Consider the following 20,689-nt stretch of genomic DNA (forward strand, 5'->3'; position numbering starts at 1 on the left):
TGCGTGAGGCTGTTATTTTATAGTTTTATTCTGTAAATACAAAGACTTGTTAATGTTTAATGTTCATTTAACTTTGAAACTTTGTTGCCAGTAAATAACATACATTTAAATCTACAGTAAGTTACTGGCAAACAGCTGACAGTAATACTGTCATTTCTACAGAATTTTTTTAACAGTGTAGTGTTAGGTGTTGATAGATAAACAGAGTTTCATGAATGGTTTCAGGAGGATTAGTTGAAGAGAGGCCTGAGGTATAAGCAAATTTATACTGTAAGTCAGTACAAGCCTACTTGTGTGGTGAACAATTATTGTCTGCAGGACACTTACAATCTTCTCTGGGATCACAGGCAAAAAAAGTGTTTTAACTTATTACAACAAAATGCCAAGAGCATACCATCACATAATTATATTGTGTTCCTTCAGACATGCAGACACCATAACGAATTTTTTAAATTTCAAGAAAATGTAACAAATAGAGAAAGATACAAATACTGTAGATCTTTAAAATAATGTGCATTTTTATGAACACCAAGCATAAAAAAAATGACTGTACTTGACTTGTGTGTGTTAAATATTTAAATTAGATCTCCTTTCTGTATGACAGACAATCTGAATTATATATCAATACATTGCAATTATATGGATTTAGATACATCTTAAATTCAGATACAAATTTTACTGCTGTGGCTATTGTTCTTATATTGGGGTAGTTAAGATTATCATTTATATTTAACGTTTGATAGGCCTATAACTTACCATATTATGAAACACATGTCTATATTGTATTAATTATTATTGTAACAAAATGAATTAAATTTTATATATAAGTTGATTTTCTTTAATTGCTAGATTAATAGTCGTTAATAAAGTCAAATAAAATGTCAAAGAGTCAGCTGTAATATCATCGCATTTGCATTTCAGTGTTAGTGGAAGTCTATGCCACAGTTAGCCTGCTCCGGACCAGGCTAGTTTCCAAGCATAAGTTTCCATAGTAACCGGGGTTGAACTAGTTCAAGTTTGTTTAATGAAACGAAATCCACCGGTAATAAGCCAGACTTAACAAAATAAGCCTGGCTTATTCTGTAATCTAGTTTTATGAAATAGCCCTCGGGTCATACAGGATCATTTAGTGTTTTTATTCCTTGCACGTCTGTGCTCCACACTCCAGTACAGTAGGAGGCGGTAGTGCGCCATAAGTTGGGTTACCAACCGCCATTAAACTCCAGAAGAAGAAGATTCGAAAAAGACTCGTAAAGGTTTTGAAGCCTCGCGAATCAGTGTTTAAACGATCGTCGCTAGAGCCTGATGTCTCACGTGTAAATGCTTCGGTGTGCACTGAAATAATTAATCCGTCTTCGATTATTTTATTGGTTTGTCAACAGAAGACAGGATTTCTTAATACGCTAACCGTTAGCAGTGAGATGAAGTTGAAAATCTGACCCGGACTCACTGTTGTCTCTGGAGCAGGGATCATTGTCATAAACATCTCCTGACTCATACAGTTGTGTACTTTGAGGTAATGTCCAGCACGTTTAATAACAATATTATTAAATGTTTTTACACATGTATTATGAACCAGTTTACTGTGGAGATCGAGGACTTAAAACAGAAGATGTGCGCTATTCAGACAACTTTAAAATTACCTGAGAACTGCATCTGTATTTATCACTTCTTATTTTAGTTCTTATTTACCTTTATATTTAGTAACATTAGGGGAGCGCGGGGTACAAATTAACGCTTTAAGGCTTTAGCTCTATCATTCAAAAAATATTTGAGTTAAGATTAATTTTTTACATACATCTCTGCTACAAATAAACACACAAGGGGTTAACATGGGCAGTGCGGTTTCCCACACAGGGTTCAAGTCTTGTCCCAGACTAAAATATATATTTGAGAGTTGTCTGAAAACAGCTTGCACTGACATAAGTTTAAATACATCATTGCCACTGTTTTGTCTCAAGATGCACTCAAGTTGTTGTTTTTGTAAGGTATGTTAGTAAAAACAACTTAAATTGCCTAAAATAACTAAGGCCTAGTACTGCTGGATTAATCTAAACCCTGTCCTGGAAACTGCTCCTTAAAGTTTGTTTGTTTGTTTGTACCGTTATCCATACAATCTCAATCACCCTAAAATTAAGAAATCCTCCATATATCATTAAGGGGTTTGATTCCCCTCCATTTTCCAGGCCTTGACTACTACAGAAGCCACACTTGCATTTTACCTCAAGGACTACATCAAGTCAAGTAAGTTTTGATGATAAACTTGGAAAAATATATTAGATCTATGGTATTATAGTTTAACTAGCAAATACCAAAAATGTGTTTATACAATATCTAAATGTAAGTGAGCAGTATTATAATAACTATAAAAATGCTTATTATGCTTTTGTGTTACTCACTGAAAGAATCAATTAAAGTTCTACTTTCAATTAAATCACACATAAGATGTACATTTTTAACATTTGTATTACCTTGCATGCATGTCTGCTTATGATCAAATATGTTATTTATGATTGTGTGTATAATACAGTTTATATGAATTTCCACAAATTTTCAAAAATTGACACAAATTCCTTTTTAAGTTTCTAATTTAGAATATTTAAAAAATTCCCCAGATTAAGTTACATTGGAAAATTTCCAGAAATTAATCAGAAACTTTCTACCCCTTAGCAAACCTATTTGAAAGTAATTTAGTCAGTAATTTAGATATTTACCGTATTTTCCGGACTATAAGTCACACGTTTTTCATAGTTTTGGCTGGTCCTGCGACTTCTTGTCAGGTGCGACGTTTTAATAAAAAAATGGATTCCTATAAACCAAGAGACAATATAACCATTTACAGCTGCGAGAGGGTGCTACATGCTGCTCCTGTATTTATGTAATTCAATGGATTCAGTGATGTGGATTCATTGAGTTCGGGAGCTTAACTTGATTTGGGTTGTCATGTTAATTTAGTCTATTCAGCCTCCCAAGTATGTTCTGTATGCTATTGTGTTCACTGAATAACCGTTAATGTTACGTTAACATGTGCAGACACCTATTCAGTCTGCTGTTCTGTGTGGCATTCACCCTGTTTACACATACATTACAGAAAATGCACCCATTCAGTGAAGCTCCTCCTACAACAATCCACCAATAAATGCTGGAGTCAAACACACAGAGAAATCACTCCATGTGTGACAACTGAAATCTTCATGACATAATGTTGATGCTGGTGAAAGAGGAGCTTGAGAAGATGACAGATCCACAACCATGCAGAATAAAGGATGAAGATACTGAGGAACAAATAGGTTGGTGTCTATTTTCAATCTTCATTCATAAATATTGTCATTAAGAAACATGAGGGGAGAATAAACTAAAATCCATGAGATAACTTTCTGCATCTATAATAGATTCAATAGAATTAGATTGTAACATCAGGTAAAGAGTTTTATCCAAAGCAACCTTCAGTGGATGAGTGACTGTGATCTCCATGCAATGCTCTACTACAGTTAACCTCTTACACTATGAGGCTATTTTAGGGATTTTCGACTGGATTTGGCCTACTCAAATTCAAAAGCTTCTCATACCCACAAGCAGAGGTGCACATACAAAAGTTTAGTATCATTTTACAGGAAACCCTTTGAAATTACATAAAACACTGTTAAAAGTATGGAAGCATATGGGTAGCTAAATTCAATTTAGAATGTAATATGCAATATATATGACAATGCAATATGTAAAATAACAATGCATTTCTGTATTTAAGTTTACATTTTCCATGCATGTTATGTGCAATCCTTGGTGCAAAATAGAATTGAAAATGTAATACTTTAATTTACATTTTACATTTTCTAAAGCCCTGTTTTAAATACATATTTTAATGCTTTAGAAGTTACAATTTTGCTACATCCGTTGCGCGCTATGTAAATGAAAATGCAATCCCAAATTTCCCACCCGTAAATGTAAATGCATTTAAGGAAATTTACGTTTAAACCATCATTTTGCTACAGTTTTTGCTTGACTATGTAAAGCCCATCTAATCAATCCAGCAAATACATTTCCAATTTAATTTTGCTACATCCATTGCACGCTGTGTAAATGAAAATGCAATCCCAACTTAAGTTTCCCACCCGTAAATGTAAATAAAATGTCCTGCTATATTTAATAAATGGACGCATGGCAGTTCTGTCGAGTTCAGCTGCTTCCTTCGAGCGCCACAAAACCGACACGCAGATGACATCAGGGTTTGGCGAGAAATCTTGCGAAGGAGGCTGATTTCGCGTTACTCTGATGTCATTCACTTGTCGTTTTTTTGCAGCGCCTAATGAAGTCGTTCACACAATGCATCCTACCAGGCAATCAAAAATAAACGAGAAGTTATTTCTGGTGATGTTATCCCGCTCCTAGCACGTTCATTACTAACATGGATTTAACGGAGTGGAAGTTGGATGAGCGAGATCCAATGAATGCAGTAGATATAACCAATTTTTTAAGCATTTTGATTTTACGATTCCTGGACGAAATCAAAGACAATGAAAGCTAATATTAGGGGAATAAAGCCAAATTCGTGCTAAATTATTATTGATTCAGTCAAAAACTCCAACAGCTTTGCAACCAGAAGCTTTAGTTACCTGAAATTAAGAAAAGTACTAGAGGCTTCCTGAAATATTTAAAATGTAGATGCATTTCATTATTATTGCCCTTTCATCATTAAATGTTCTGCAATACTGTATGTGTACAGTAAGCTCAAGTTAAAAGGGTACAATTCTATAATCCACTTAAAGTGCTCTATTTTCATGTACTAATGTTGTACTTAATATAGCCTACATTTTTTTTGTTTTTTAGTACATTTATATGAAATATGCTAAAATGTAATTTAAAAATGTATTTAGGTCCCAGTTGAAATAAATTTGAACCCATCTTTGTATGAAAGATGAGTACACGTTAACTTCAAGTGGTATACATTTTTGTGTTAAATGCATTTCAGTTCATATTAATGTAATCTCAAAATAACACTGATAATAACACTTAGATGTTTTTAAGATTATCTTAAGTACTAAAGTAGAAACTTTGTATTATGTACAAAACTATTTTGCACTTTAAAAGAGATAGTTCAACCAAAAATAACAATACTGTCATAATTTTCTCACTCTCACGTTTTTACAAACTTGTATACATTTTTTTTGTTCTAAAAAACACAAAGGAAGATATTTTGAGGAATGTTTGTAATCAAACCTTTAATGAGCCCAATTACTTCCATAGTAGGATAAAGTATAATATGAAATTCAATGGGGCCCATTAATGGTTTGTTTACTAAACATTAGGTAAAATTAAACAGTTAGCAAAAACTTGAGAATTGGGTGGGGCCGAGGGGTCACTTTTGCAAATACCCCTCTCCTGACATCTCACTCCAAACTTTTGGTAAAACTTGAGAGCCCTGATATACATGTCCGACAACAAAACAGATAATATGTAAAAATATAATTAAGTTGTGTTAAAATACAATATAACTCAATTAACCTACTTAAGTCTGTGTCATTAATGTTAATCAAACAACCCAAGACAAAGAAAATCCCTTCTGTAGCTCTAAAAAATAATCATATTTAATTTATACAAAGACTTTACCTAATGTGCAACTTTGCTCTTTTTTATAAATGTTTGTAATTTCTTAATTAGTTGTTACTAAAATTTTCCCACCCCTTTTTTGCTGATCTGAAAAATGATCAGATATGTCCCTCAAAACCACACCCCCTATTTTGTAATGTTCTGGGCTATCCTCCATGTCTTTTTCAAAATGCTAAAAGGGGCCAGAATTTAGGAATTAACTGAAGTACCTTTAAGGCAGATTTTTACATACACAGTCAACCATGTCAGAATTGTTAGGCGAATTAGCATTTAGTATAAAAGTTGTTGTTTCCCTGTGATGTGTCTTGAGTGTGGCTCAGGCGAGCTGTGCCGCGCTATGCTTTAACACACAATTCTGTGTCGTGTTGAACATTTTCCTGTTTTTTATGATAAAGTCTAAAATTTTTATTTTAGAGGACTTAAAAAGGTCTTAAAAGTCATTAAATTTGCTGTTAAAAAATGTGCAGATACCCTGCCACAGTATGGTTTAGTTTGGGTCGGGTGAGCTTACTTTTGGGAGCTTTTCCATTAGGTGCAGTACATGGTACCCGATACTTTTTTCGTACCACCTCGGTTGGGGTTCCAAGCGATCCGAGCTGATACCAAACATGACGCGAAAACACTGTAGATCACTGATTGGTCTGAGAGAAACGTCACTACCTCCGTCATCACTATAATGTAAAGATTAGCTTTACCTTTAGTGCTAGCTTGCGCTGTCTCGAGCAAACATGTTGTTATCTGTGCTCTGCTATAAGTTCCCAAAACTCCCTTTTAGCAATGAAAAACATCCACATGTTGCGAACCCGGAACCATACCAGTGTTTTTTTGCAGTTCGTAGCGGCACATTCGCAACGCATGTGCGCATAATATGTGTATATTCAACTTAAATGAGTGCGGCGACTGACGACGCCACCGGTGTTTCTACAGAAATTGTCATGTGATACAGAGGTAGTGATAAACATGATGTGCAAACATATTTGTGGTGGTCAATTTTGATGATGTGGCGAACTGAGAAATAAATGAATGTATGGGGATGTTTAGCATTCAAACAATGCTCTCGCTTGTATGATACAGCAGCAGGCAGTGCATATATAACGACACACCTATAATCCCTCCCACTACGAAGTGATACTAAACTTGATGGAAAAGCTAACCAGGCCAAAGTGAGGTGAGCTGACCCGACCCAAACTAAACTAAACCGTGTGGTACTATGCAATGGAAAAGCGCCATTATTTTTAGCAAATATTTTAGTTCTCTTTAGATGTGTTTTTTAAACGTTACTTTTTTCCCTTTTTTTTCTTAAGCTGTTCATCTCATTTTCATTGCTTTTAACCTGTAGCACTTTGAGATATGTGATGAAAAGTGCATTATAAAAGAAATGTATTATTTTTTTCTTGACACTGTATAAACCTAGCCTAGCTCTGCCCTCCTACGTGGTTCCGCTTAATTTTCATTTCGCTTCAGTACTTCGTCAGGCACTGCTGTGAAGAGTTTCATTTTCTCCTGCAAAAATCTGCAGGTCCTATCAGCGAACAGAGGGGGGTGGCTAAGAACGATGACGTTGAGGTCGTGCGTCAGTTTGAGTTGTAGTTCAGTAATGGCGGAGGAGAAAGACATTGAGAAAAGCTATTCGGTCCGTTATTGCAAAACTGCCAAATATACACAAGTTAAAGCCGGAGCTAGAACAATGTTTGCTAAGTTTTGTTGGTTTGATCGTTTGGACTTGTTGTTTCCGGCCGGTTTCGGCGCATGATATACATCACGACCACACGTTAGCGTGACCCTGGGCGGATCCAATAGTTTTAAACTTCAACAGAGGACCCTCCTTAACGGAAGTAACGCTTTGCAATGGAGCGTGGCCAGACTCTCTGTACAAACTAAATGAATGTACGAGAGTCTGGTTGGACCAGGCTAGTATGGTACAGCTAGAATCAAATGGGGTGACTAAGGTTAATTTACAGGGTTCATAGACCATGAAAGAAAACAATAAAAGCCCCCCTAAAAATGGCCTTACAACACCCATGGTGATTTGTTCATGGTCATTTTAATATTGCCAACATTTTTCACAGATAATGCTGTTTTCACAAAACATTTAGGTGCATAAGCTCAGATTTATAGGTTCAAAACAGAAATACAAAAAAGTCTTAACTAAATGACAAGAAGTTGACAAAAATATAGTCTTATATTTGGTGATATTGGACAGTGTTGGGAAAGTTCACTTTCTACATGAACTACACTAGTCAACAATTGAAGTGGATCAAAACCTTTCCTAAAAGTTGTCTTAAAACCAATACTCATTCTTGTCTTATGACAGCTTTGATAAACTTTTTTGATCCACTTCAAATGTTGACTAGTATAGTTCAGTTCACAGTTCACAAATTTTAAAATGAACTAGTTCAGTTCATAGTTCATATTTCAAAATTTTGAACTAGTTCACAGTTCCAAAAATGAACTAATTTATAGTTCTTTTTCCCCATATTATTATTTTTTAATTATTGCCATTATAGCCCATATAGAACCACAGACAGCAATTATTTTATAAGTTTTAACACTGAAGCAAAATGCGTCAGATTTCATCTTCATATCCAACTTTAAATCCTTATCCAACCAGGGTTTACATTAGCAATGTCTGTCTTTTAATTTTGTATTTGCTTGCACATACCTTGAAAGGCTAGCCTGGTGATTCAAGGGGGTTTTCCGGGCGAGAAGCGCTGCGAGTCATCACGTGTAGGACAACTCGCAGGTATTGCACACCGCACGTGCACGTTAAATAGCGTGAGGTTAGTCAGAGTCTATCAAGATCCAGAATATGCGTTAGCAGCCTATGTTAATCGTTAAACGTTTAGGACAAATATGATGTTATTTAATGTTAAACTATTTGAGTGGCGTCGGCAGGGATTTTTCAGCAGCGTCCAGTACGTCACCTCCATGCTGCTCTTTGTTTTGATGACGCATGCAGCTGTGAAACGCGGGTGTTGCCAGATTGTGTGTTTTTTACCGGTACACATTAAAGCCTGTTTACAGTGTGCTTTAGCCGGGTTTTTGCCTGGAAGACTCTATAGAAATCTGGCGATTGAACGATGTTAAACTGACAGTCAGAGCATGCCGTTCATGTGCACCAGAATGAACGAGTTCACAGTAACGTTCATCAGGCAGTAATACAGTACGTTCAGTTCACGTTCGCCCAAAATATAAATGAGTTCATGAACTTTCATTCAATTAAGTCATTCAGGCACAACACTGATATTGGAAACACCAGAAGTGTTAAAGGGTTTTGAACAAAGCATAAGTTCATAAGCATAAGAGTTAAACTACAAGAGCAGAAATTGACAATAGAAGTGACATAATGTACTTCACATTAAAAATAACATGGATACATGACAATCTCAAATGTGTTTTATTACTCTGATTTATCAATATGAACTATTTACTGTCTTCATTTTAGATATGATGGAAGTGAAAGAGGAGAGTCAAGCTGAAGTGGATGAGAAACATCAGATTGTAAAAATAAACCATAATGTTTCACAGAAAGAAACTCTGAAGACAGAAGACATAAAGTGTGAAAATAGTTTCAGTGAAGATGAACGCCCTGCAGATCACAAGAGGACTCACAGTAAGAAGAAACCTTTAACATGTCAACAATGTGGAAAGAGTTTTAGAAGAAAAGATAACCTTAACAAACATGTGAGGGTTCACAACGGAGAGAAACCTTACACATGTCAACAGTGTGGAAAGAGTTTCGGAACAAAATGGCACCTTAAAGAACACATGAGGACTCACAGCGAGGAGAAGCCTTTTACATGTCAACAGTGTGGAAAGAGTTACACCATTAAATCGAACCTTAACCACCACATGAAAACTCACAGTGAGGAGAAACCTTTCACATGTCAACAGTGTGGAAAGAGTTTCAGAACAAAAGATAACCTTAAATCACACATGATGATTCACACTGGAGAAAAACCTTACACATGTCAACAGTGTGGAAAGAGTTTTAGAACAAAAGCTCACCTTAAATCACACATGATAGTTCACACTGGAGAGAAACCTTTAACATGTCAACAGTGTGGAAAGAGTTTCAGAACAAAAGCTCACCTTAAAGCACACATGATGATTCACACTGGAGAGAAACCACACGCATGCCATCAGTGTGAAAAGAGTTTTAAAACTGCAGGTTACCTTAAGAAACATTTGAGGATTCACACCGGAGAGAAACCTTACACTTGTCATCTGTGTGAAAAGCGTTTCAGAACAAAACCTAACCTTAAAGCACACATGGAGAATCACACCATAGAGAAACCACATCCATGCCATCACTGTGAAAAGACTTTTATAACTGCATGTAAACTTAAGAAACATTTGAGATATCACAACGGAGAGAAACCTTACACTTGTCAACAGTGTGGAAATAGTTTCTCTGTTGAAGGACACCTTAAGATACATGAAAGAATTCACACTGGAGAGAAACCTTACACATGCCATGAATGTGAGAAATGTTTCATAAGTAAAAGTAACCTTACAAAACACATGAAAATTCACAAAGGAGAGAATCCTCACGCATGTCTTCAGTGTGAAAAGAGTTTCAAAGATAAACGTGGACTTGAGATTCACATGAGAAATCACACTGGAGAGAAACCTTACACTTGTCAACAATGTGGAAAGAGTTTCTCCATTGAAAGTAACCTTAAGAGTCATGCAAGAATTCACACTGGAGAGAAACCTTACAGATGCCATGAGTGTGAAAAATGTTTCAGAAGCAAAAGTAGCCTGATAACACACATGAAATTTCACAAAGGAGAGAAATCTGACGCATGTCCTCAGTGTGGAAAGTGTTTCAGTACGAAGGGTCACCTTAAGAGACACATGATGATTCACAGCGAAAAGAAACCTCACGCATGTCTTCAGTGTGAAAATAGTTATAAAAGTGAATACACTTTTAAGAAACACCTGACAGTTCACACAGGAGAGAAACCGCTCACTTGTCATCACTGTGGAAAGAGCTTTATAGTGAAATGTGACCTTAATGCACATGTGAGATTTCACAGCGGAGAGGGGTACGTTTGTCAACAGTGTGGAAAGAGTTTCAGCACAAAAGCAAACCTTAAAAAACACATGAAAATCCACACTCAATAGAAACCATTCATGTGTCAACAGTGTGGATATGGCAACAATGTTTAGAAATCAGCTGAGGTCTTATTAATAAAACTGTGCAAAGGATCCTTACTAAAAGTCTACATGCGCACCAAAGCCAAAAATGGTGTAGGGCAAAAAAGATTCAGGCCGTTTCTCAATCTGCGTTCTTGTCTGTTCTTGTGTTCTTGTGAAACATCATCAGTCGTGGCCCAAGTACTGTTCCAGTTCCATGAACACATCAAGTCAAGTTCACATAACATCTCAGGATGTGTTCTTGATCCGCTCATTTTATTGAGGATAAATCAGAAGGTGACTTGTGTGGACTTATGATAGACAAATCTCCCAGAATGCGTTTCACATCAACGTTAAATCACACATATTTTCTATAAAATCTTAACACTGAATCACTGCCTTTGTACTTTAACTAGATTTTTATTGTGTTTATCTTCAAAACACTATGGGTGACGTCACGGATATCTTTTTTACAGTCTATGGTACATATGCTGATTAGCTAAGCACAGAGGCAATTTTCGGGATTTCCGCCTGGATTTGGCCTACTCGATTTCAAAAGCTTTCCATAGCCATTTACATTACATTTAGTCATTTAGCAGACGCTTTTGTCCAAAGCGACTTACAAATGAGGTACACAATAGAAGCAATTGTAGCAACACAAGAACATGAAGAAGATCATGTCCAACACAGTATACATAGCCATGGGTTAGTGTTTTTGTAAGAATGTATAGATAGAGATCAAGAATAAAAGGAAAACCCTGCTGAAAAAATAGCAAGAACTGCATATGTTGTGTTTTGGTGCTGGTTTGCTAGGGAACACCAGCTAAACCAGCATCAAACCAGCATCTCTCAGCACCAGCTAAACCAGCACCAAACCAGCATTAGCACCAGCATCCCATGCTGGTCATACCAGCATATGTTGTGTTTTGGTGCTGGTATGCTGGTGACCACCAGCATAATTCCCATGCTGGTGTGATGTTGTTGTTTTTTTCAGCAGGGAAGAAAAGAGAGTAAGTCTTATATTACGAGGTGAGGTAATGGCGGAAGAGATGGATAAAGACAGGTAAAGAGTCAACAGATTGTGTCTGGCAGATCATTCCACGGTTGTGGAACAGCTCCAGAGAAGGTACGCTAATTAATGTTTTTTCCCCTTTTTGAGTTGGCACCACAACACGTCGTTCGGTGACAGAGAGCAGGGATCGAGAGGGTATGTAGGGCTGTATAAGCAAGAAAAAGTAAAGGGGTGCTGACCCAGTGGTGGTTTTAAAGGCCAGGAGCAGAGCTTTAAATTTGATGCGAGCTGCTATAGGGAGCCAGTGTAACTTGACAAAGAGAGGAGTGACGTGTGTCCTCTTAGGCTCATTGAAGAACACTCTTGCAGCTGCATTCTGAATCATCTGTAGGGGTTTGGTTGTGCAGGCTGGAAGTCCAGCCAGTAGTGCATTGCAGTAGTCCAGACTGAACAGGACAAGAGCTTGGACTAGGACATGTGTGGCATGCTCATCTAGAAAAGGTCTAATTTTCCTAATATTGTAGAGAATGAATCTATAATAGCGGGAGGTGCTGGCAACATGGGCCATAAAGCTAAGCTGATCATCAATGACCACTCCCAGGTTTTTTGCCGTCTTGGAAGGCGTGATGGTCGAGGAACCTAGCTGAATGGAGAGGTTGTGCTGAATCTTTGGTTCAGAAGATATTTTTTTGTTTATTTGAAAAGGATCCCCATTAGCTGACGCCGAAATGACAGCTAGTTTTCCTGGGGTCCAATCAATACATACAACATCATTACAATCACAATTACTTCCAATATATCATGACAATAAATATTAAAAAACAACATAACACACAATCAATACCTACTCAACCAATCCAAAAAATATTATGATGATGAAGACAAATACACTCTTGGGGGGCCAGTCACACCAAAAGCGTTTATGGCAGTTGCAGGCGTCTTTTTTGAATGATATTCTATGGGCAGCGCGCGTTTGCACGCTGTTTATGCGCCGCGAGCGCCTTGCGGTTTTTACCGCCTGCTGCGCACGCGTTTTTGAAGCAGCGCTGAGAGCAATATGAAAAGCCGCGTCGCACTGCTCTTTTTTTTTTTAAAAAGGCAGTGCGTCACGCCTTGCGTTTGCAAGTGTTTAACGTGCTTTTGGTGTGACTGGCCCCTTAGTCTTTTTTTAAAACCAGTTTTTCCCTTCCAACAGGAAGATTATTCCATAACACAATTGACCTATACAACACAGTTCTCTTCATAGAATCAGATTTAGGTAGGGGTAAAAAAATCTGTCTACTATTAGCCCCTCGTGTATAATGTAAATGCATATCAGAAGTGTATATTATTTTGTCATAAAGAAATTTAGGAGTCTGAGTGTTAATGATTCTATGAAAGTATACCAACATATTAACAGATAGTCTCTGCTTGACCATCAGCCAAGCAAGACGTTCATGCTTCTCTACTACACTAGTTCTCAAAGAACACCTTAGAACATGCCTTGCAGCCTTGTTTTGAGCCACTTGTAATTGTTTTAAATGACTGCTAGATGCAGCAGACAGATATGACAAGCAGTTCTGTCTTTGCAAGGTTAAGCTTAAGCTTAAGTCTGTATTTTAAAGTGTATAACTCTGGCCCTGAGTGGTAATGAAACCTACAAACAGTTTTGTTTGATTCCAGCAATTGAATCAAATTTTTTTTCTCTATGTAAACGTTATTATATTCAAAATGAAGGTAGGAATAATACCCTTTTTGTATTCGATTTCCACCTAAAAATATTTGAAGTGTCCCCATAACCACATACAGTGGAATAAATGCAAAATCTTTATATCATTTTACAGAAAACCCTTTGAAGTTACATTAAAGGCTGCTGTTTGTTACAAATATTGTTATTTCTGTTGTTTTTCATATGAAGAAACACCAAATTTTCATGTTGTAAACACTGTTTTGAAAGTGGATAACTCTGGTTCTGTGTGCTCTAGCAGACTGCAGACAGTTCTGGTTGTTAACAGCAGCAGACAGTAAACACCCAAAAAAAGAATGATCTCTTTAGCATGTCGAATTCAAAAGTTATTTTTATTTTACTGAAGGGAGTGAAGATAAATTTTTCATATAAATTTTGCACATTTAATAAATAGCAAGGGATTATTCATGCACACAACCAAAGAAAATGCTGTGAATGGACTTATTTTTTTTATAGTAGAATTTGTGGCTATCTGAGGCAGTTCACGCTCAAGTTTCACGTGTGTCTACAAAAGACAAATTTTTACATCATTATTCATTCGACGATTGTTGGATATGTGATGATAATAGAACCAAAATAGCGATGTAGCCTTATTACTAAGAATGAAAGCTTTCATTTGATATGATTTTATTTTGTATTTTATTTTGTATTTTGTGGCCCGGTCTTACAGTTTTTCTCAGTCGCTTTGGTACATTTCTCGAATCATACTCACAATTTGCAAAACAGTAAGTGCATTTCTCACAACAATTTGTACAAATAGCAAAACATCATGGATAACCTGCAAAAGCCACTCTTTTACTCAAAATACTTAGTTCATCTCTCAAAATTAAATATCTGTGTCAATGAACATGTCAGTGCCATCAGAATAACAAGTCATTGTGTACGGATACACTCTAAAAATGGCTGGGTTATTTTTTAACCCAAAATGCTGGGTTGAGTCTGTTGGGTTGTTTTGCTGGGTTATTTTTTTACATTTTAAACACTTTTTGGGTAGTTTCAGTTTTCTAGGTGTTGGGTTAAAACTGCTGGGTTATTATGTTGGGTTGTGTTGGACTTTAAAGCGTCCATTTGCATGTTCATAATTAGAGGAAAGGCACGGTATTAAAATTAAACTATTTATTGATCAGATATGAAAAAGTTTTACAGCGCTGGGCAGTCTCAAGGCCACAATAGGCAGTCGACTAACAGCCCGCATTTGGAGAAAACAGTTATTTATAAAGTATGTGACGTCGATCTTCTTCTTAGAATCTCCACCCACAAAGGCCGTTCCCCTCGTACATCTGACTCCATCACCACACCCTGTAGGCAAAGATAAACACACCCAAACAAAGAAAAAACTAACTGTTCTCCACTCATCCCTGAGATCCATGCAGTCCGTCACCTTCTCCCCAGTACTCCTCCACTTCACATATGATTGACTTCACATAGAATATAATAATGCTTTCTTAAAAACAAATCATTAATGAAACATTCATTTATTCATAAAAACATAAGCTGTAAGATGAAAGTGATTATTATGTAAAACACATTTCAATATCATGACATCATTTCATTATTCGTAAAATTGGTTATATGAATAAGGCACACATTAACTTCTTTAGATAGATAAACACATATTAAATCTTTTACTGCAATACTACTTCTAAGCAAACACTTTAATCATTATTAAAAAACCATCTGTTAGGGAAGAATACACACACACACACAGAACAAGCGCAGGAGATTCTGTTCTTCCAAGTTGAGTTGCCATCCCCCCCATTAAGTTATTCTGTATGCAACCTTCATTTCATTGGTTAATACACATTTATCAAAGACAACATCATATCTTTATTACATCAATTATTCACTGATTAATACTGATTAAGTAAGAAATATATTGCATATTTTATCCTGTGAATATTAAAGTATTAGTTAATACATGGTTGTCTCTCTCTTATCTTTGACAATTTCCAGACATAAATTCCTCAGCTAATCCTTCTTGCAGTTTTACACACACACCCAAGCTGGTAGCTTTCCACTCTCACAGACAAACACAAACAATCTTTTACTTTAGCATACTATAATGATTATTGAAAACACTTCTAAATACAATATTAATAAAACATATGACATTAAAATCCCACAATTCCCTCTCTTGACCTCTGAAAGAGGTCACACATTTTCTTCTTCATCATTCTCTAGGTTCTGTAGGCCTAATAGGGGCATGCTATATGGGGGCGGATTATTCTCTTTTTTCTCTATTGCTGACACTATCAGCCTGTTACACAGGGATCTGAGACAGGGGATACAACAACATCCACAAGTGACCAGTATGGCCACAAATACTCCAATTGAGACCACTATAGATGTTCATAAATCAAAGGTGTATGATGTCGTTGAATTTTTTTTTTTGTGTAATTTAATTCAATTCCCCCATATCTCTTTACACACTAATCTTGTGATGTAGTTTTGGACCTTTTGTCAATTTTCAGATTACCTTCATTGTTTATGCTAAATATTATGGTAATTATAATTGCAGTCATAACCCCTAGGGCCCACAGAACCTTCCAATCTCCATATAGCTTCATCTCTGTGGAAAAATACACTTATGCCTATTGGCAAATACTCAAAAAACAATCATAAATTCAAAAAAATGAAATGTAAAATTAATACTGTAGAATTGTATAAGAAACTTAAAAATTAGATTCAAAAGGAAACATTGAAATGTAAGATTATATAAGAAACTTAAGAAATTCAAAGGTCAATATAATATGTAGCTACCCAGGTTATAATGAATAAACAGTAATTGTGATGTTCAGGTCCCTGAACACTTCTGTCAGGATTTCCACCACCTTATGGAAGTCCAATTTATTTAACCCACACCCCAGCTGTTGGTAAAATTCTCATATGTTGGTAAATCAGTACAATTTTGTTTTGTTATTAAATGAAAAATCAATCTGCCGTCGTCCTCATGGGTAACTGCACATTCACCTGTGTGTTTGTTCTGTCTTACAACCTTTTGTGGTTCTGTTGCTGGGCTGGAAAAAATGTCACCTTTTTTATGCACAATTTTACAGATTGTCTGTTGACTTTGTTGTTGGTGTTGTGTGAGTGTTACCCCTGATGTTTCACTTCCTGTTTGTTCTCCATTTACTTTCTCCATTTACTTTCACTTTCAACACTCTCCCTCTCTTGGACCTGAGTCCTCAGGTCCACACCTGTTTCTGTGAGAGACCTGCTGGGAAAATCACATGGAACACAAAAAGAGATGGAACCATGTGTCGCCTTTGACCTGTAGCTGGACACAATGTTAGGTTTTTTCTTTTACTTCTCGGTAGCCTGGACCGTCTCGATTCGGCCCAGCACCGTCTGAACACCTTCACTTTCACTCAATCATCATTTGTAACAGCTTAGTCTTTGTCCCGGTGTCGTGTAGCCTGGCAGGAAAAATGTTTAATCATAGCAGTTAGTTTGTAGAAATCAACATCATTAGTTAGTGGCAGGATTGGATCCTACACCAAGGCATTCCGTGGGCCTGGAAACTGTCGACCTGTAAGCAATTCAAAGGAAGTGAGACCAGAAATCCTGTTAACAGAAGAGCTAATAGATATTAATGCAATTGGCAATGCGTCAAGCCATATTATTTCTGTCGGTGCACAGATTTTGTCAAGTCAAGTTTTAATGTCAAAGTCAGGTTCATTATGTCAGCTTTGCTCTGGCATTGGGGTGACAAGCAGCCCCGAAACTATTTGTCAATTCCAGTGCGTGTTTGTCAGTTTGTCAGATCTAACTTTGTCTTGGGAAACCATGGTTGGGCATATAAGTGGCTTATTAGGCAGTTGACAACAACCACTTCATTAGGTACCTTCACAGCCTTTATTATGTGTCAGGCTTCGCTAGCATTTATTTATTATAGGCCGGCCTTTCCTGGTTTCTAACCCCCCTATCTGCCATATGGCAGTTCCATATATACTGTACCAATCACATATGCAGAGTCACTATAAAAAATCACCCTCTCTTCACCAGTGTAGTGCAAGGCTTTGATAACAGCTATCATTTCAGCTGTCTGTGCTGACTGCTTACCCTCCAATTTACCACTCACTCTAGTCACAAAATCACCCTCAACCTGGTCAACCACAGCAAACCCTGCCTTTAGCGTACCATCTGATGCTCTAAAACAAAGCCATCCATAAATAACGTGATTACCGGTGGGGGAGTTGTCAGTGGTACCGCGAACAAACCATCTCTCAATTTGTTTGCTTTTTTTTTCAGTCAATGGTATGCAGTTATATGGCTCACCCTCAGTGATTAGATCAGTCATGTTTACACCCCCATGGACATAATTTCAGGTTTGGTTGGCCAGGATTTTTTGGTAAACTTTATCTAAGACACCGTTTTATATATTGGTACGTACCTTATTATCTATTGGTTGTTGTTCATAAGGCCCAAAAAAATAAAAAAAAAATAAAAAATAACATAAGTCTCTGGTCCTGGGTCAGACATAAGGCTCTATCTCTCCATAGTTTAATTAGCCATTCATTTGTTCCCCGTCCGTCCGGGGGCACATTACAACATTGACAGGTCATTGTAATTTCTAGGTCCTTATCTCTTATTAACTAGTGTGTTGGAGGAATACAGAAATGTGTGCAAACTAGACTGGTTTGCTACCTTGTAGGGTAGTGATTTGTTGATAGTCACTTTTCAATTTTACCAGAAACCCATTGTACCCACCGTTATTGAAGATTTTTTTTTTTTTTTTTTTTACGGTGGACTATTTAGGCCCATTATCCACTAGGGCTCTTAATGGTCCATGAGAGGCCCAGCCATTCCTTTCATGGTGGGTTCCTGTGTGCCCCCTTATTCATCCGCATCACTCCCTTTGGCCCCATGTTGGGTGCATAGGCGCCATTAAATCTGGTTGTGATGGGTTGTGTGGCGCTGGTGGTCCCCTGGCAAAACCACCATTTCCACCCCCGCCACCTCCTCTATTGGGACCCCATCCCCTTGCATTTGGTGCGTTAAGTGGATACCTTACACCGGAATATTGGGGCTGTGACCCATTTTGAGGGCATCTTCTGGCCCAATGACCTTCTTGTCCGCACACATAACATGTATTCCTGCCAAAACCTCCAAAACCTCCCTGTTTTGGTGTACTACTCCTTCTTGGCCCTCCCCTTCTCTGTTGGTTATATCCCTCCGACGGCTTTCCTGTATAGGGTGGGCCTTTATATGAATCTATGGGCTGATTGGGATATTGTACGTTGTCCGGGACACTAGTTGTCATAGCTACTGGTGTTGGTTGGGCCTGCTTGGGCATTTGTTTCTTTTTTGTGTTGGCCTGTTTAGTCTGTTCTAGCTGCAGTTTCAAAAGTTCTGTTTGTGTGATTTGTTTATGGCCCTGTCTGTGTAATACACAAGATCTCTTTCTCATGTTGCTATCATTTGTATTTCTCTGTAATCTTAATAGAGTTGTGATTATCTCTCCCTGTGTCATAATTAAGTGTGCTTGCAAAAGCACACTTATTGTTCTTCTTAAGTTTTATTATTAAGTGTGCTTGCAAAAGCACACTTATTGTTCTTCTTAAGTTTTATTATTATTTTTATTATTTTTCCCGGGTAGATTTTTTTGGCCAGCTCTAGCGACCAGACCGTTTGACGCAGAGACACCGTTCAAACTTTAAAATGTTTGGGCAGTACCGGTGTAAGTTGCTTGAGAAGATGAAGTCACAGATCCATGTCGTTCGGCCGCCATATTGGAGAGAACACAAAACCTTAAAAAAGTTTCACAGGTCACAAATTTTGTCCAAACTTTATGAAATTCCACGTACGCGATCCTTGGACCGAGCCTCACAAAAGTTACTAGAAGGATTTTTGATTTTCGGAAGCGTTTGCGCGCCACAGCCCAAACTAAATGTGCGTCAACGCCGCCAAAACAGGAAGTAGTTCAAATCTCAATATGTCTGTAACATTTACTAACCAAAATTTTTATATGAACTCTTTACTCCAATGTGAAGATGCCCAAGATAAAAAAACATTGCAGTAACATGTCTATATTATGTTATTTTCACTTTAAAATGTCCAATTAAAACCTGTGTAAAATTAAAAAATGTCATTAGCCTTTACCAGTAGAGGGCAGCCTTTACGTTCAAACGTGTTTTTTAGACAGAATGTAAAGATAGCGGCAGCCATCTTTAGAAGCTAAGCTAACAGGCTATTGCTCCGTGGAAAAGTTTGAATAACAATGGCGGGATGTAGTTTTAATGTTAAGATGGCAAAATGGAATTTAAAAGAGCTTTTGAGAGAATCTGGTGTTCCTTTAAGAGCCACAATACAGCGAAGAGCTGAGGAAGAGAAAGCAGCCCGGAGAAGAGGCGACACCCTCAGACTCTGCTGCGAGCCCATGGGAGGACTCGGTAACCTCGGCTGCCACCCAATCTTCGTATCGTATATGGACAGATTCCTGGATACATATTTTTAGAATCGTAAACTTCATCTTATTCACTGTACAATATGCGGTTTCGGACGCAAAACTGCAAATGGATTTTATATTCTGAATGCTTGAATCAACGCGAGCTCTCTGGAGAACGTGCATTTTCACATACAGGTAGGAATTATATGATTCAGACATATTTTAATCCCTTTCTTTTATTTCAGTGATATATGGCACGACAAGTTTAATTCCCTTTTTCATCAATGTAATACATTGTAAACGTATTAGTTTGTAAAGACGTCAGTTTCGCGTCCTCGCGTAGCAGTGATCGTTTGGCATCGGTATTTTAATTAATTACGAAATTTGTATTTTATTTTTAAATTGCTATCTTGTGTTTCTGGCGCATTCGCGGATTAATGACTCATTTGAGTCGTTTTCATTACAAAGTGTTGCAAATAAATGAGTCTTTTGAGTCGACTCTTTACAAAGCGAATGGGCCAAATGTTTTAAAGTGGTTCGTGAATCAGTTTGAATGAATTGTTCAGATCGCTTCAAACACGGAATCGTCCGAAGCTGTTTTACTCGTAACCTATGTAGAAACACGCAGAATATAACCAGTGTTGGGTGACGTGGAAATGAATTTACCAATCTTTTAACTAAAAGCAAAACTTCACACATGTACCCGCCATTACATACGCGCGACCGCCGACCTGTTCGTCGTCAGACACAGTTAAACGCGTGCAACCTCCAGAAACACTGTAGCACAGATTGAAGAAAATCCATCGATGATTGA

The 20,689-nt window shown here is 37.3% G+C and overlaps 3 protein-coding genes across 4 annotated transcripts in view; all 3 read left to right on the forward strand.

Moving 5' to 3' along the window:
- The window catches only part of LOC129422537 (uncharacterized), a 681,876-nt gene that overhangs the window by 84,732 nt on the left and 576,455 nt on the right, over positions 1-20,689 (forward strand). The window lies entirely within an intron of this gene.
- Positions 1-20,689, forward strand: part of LOC129422743 (uncharacterized) — a 177,576-nt gene that overhangs the window by 60,172 nt on the left and 96,715 nt on the right. The gene's annotated exons all lie outside the window — the stretch shown is intronic.
- Positions 9,035-13,627, forward strand: LOC129422313 (uncharacterized). Its single transcript, XM_073856543.1, has one exon. It carries the CDS (start codon positions 9,055-9,057, stop codon positions 10,735-10,737), a length of 1,683 nt encoding a protein of 560 aa, XP_073712644.1. The 5' UTR covers positions 9,035-9,054; the 3' UTR covers positions 10,738-13,627.

The sequence above is a fragment of the Misgurnus anguillicaudatus genome, chromosome 19 (genome assembly GCF_027580225.2).
Source record: "Misgurnus anguillicaudatus chromosome 19, ASM2758022v2, whole genome shotgun sequence".
Classification (NCBI taxonomy): domain Eukaryota; kingdom Metazoa; phylum Chordata; class Actinopteri; order Cypriniformes; family Cobitidae; genus Misgurnus; species Misgurnus anguillicaudatus.

Excerpts from the sequence above, each read along its gene's own strand:
- LOC129422313 (XM_073856543.1), top strand. The coding sequence starts at position 9,055 with ATGATGGAAGTGAAAGAGGAGAGTCAAGCTGAAGTGGATGAGAAACAT.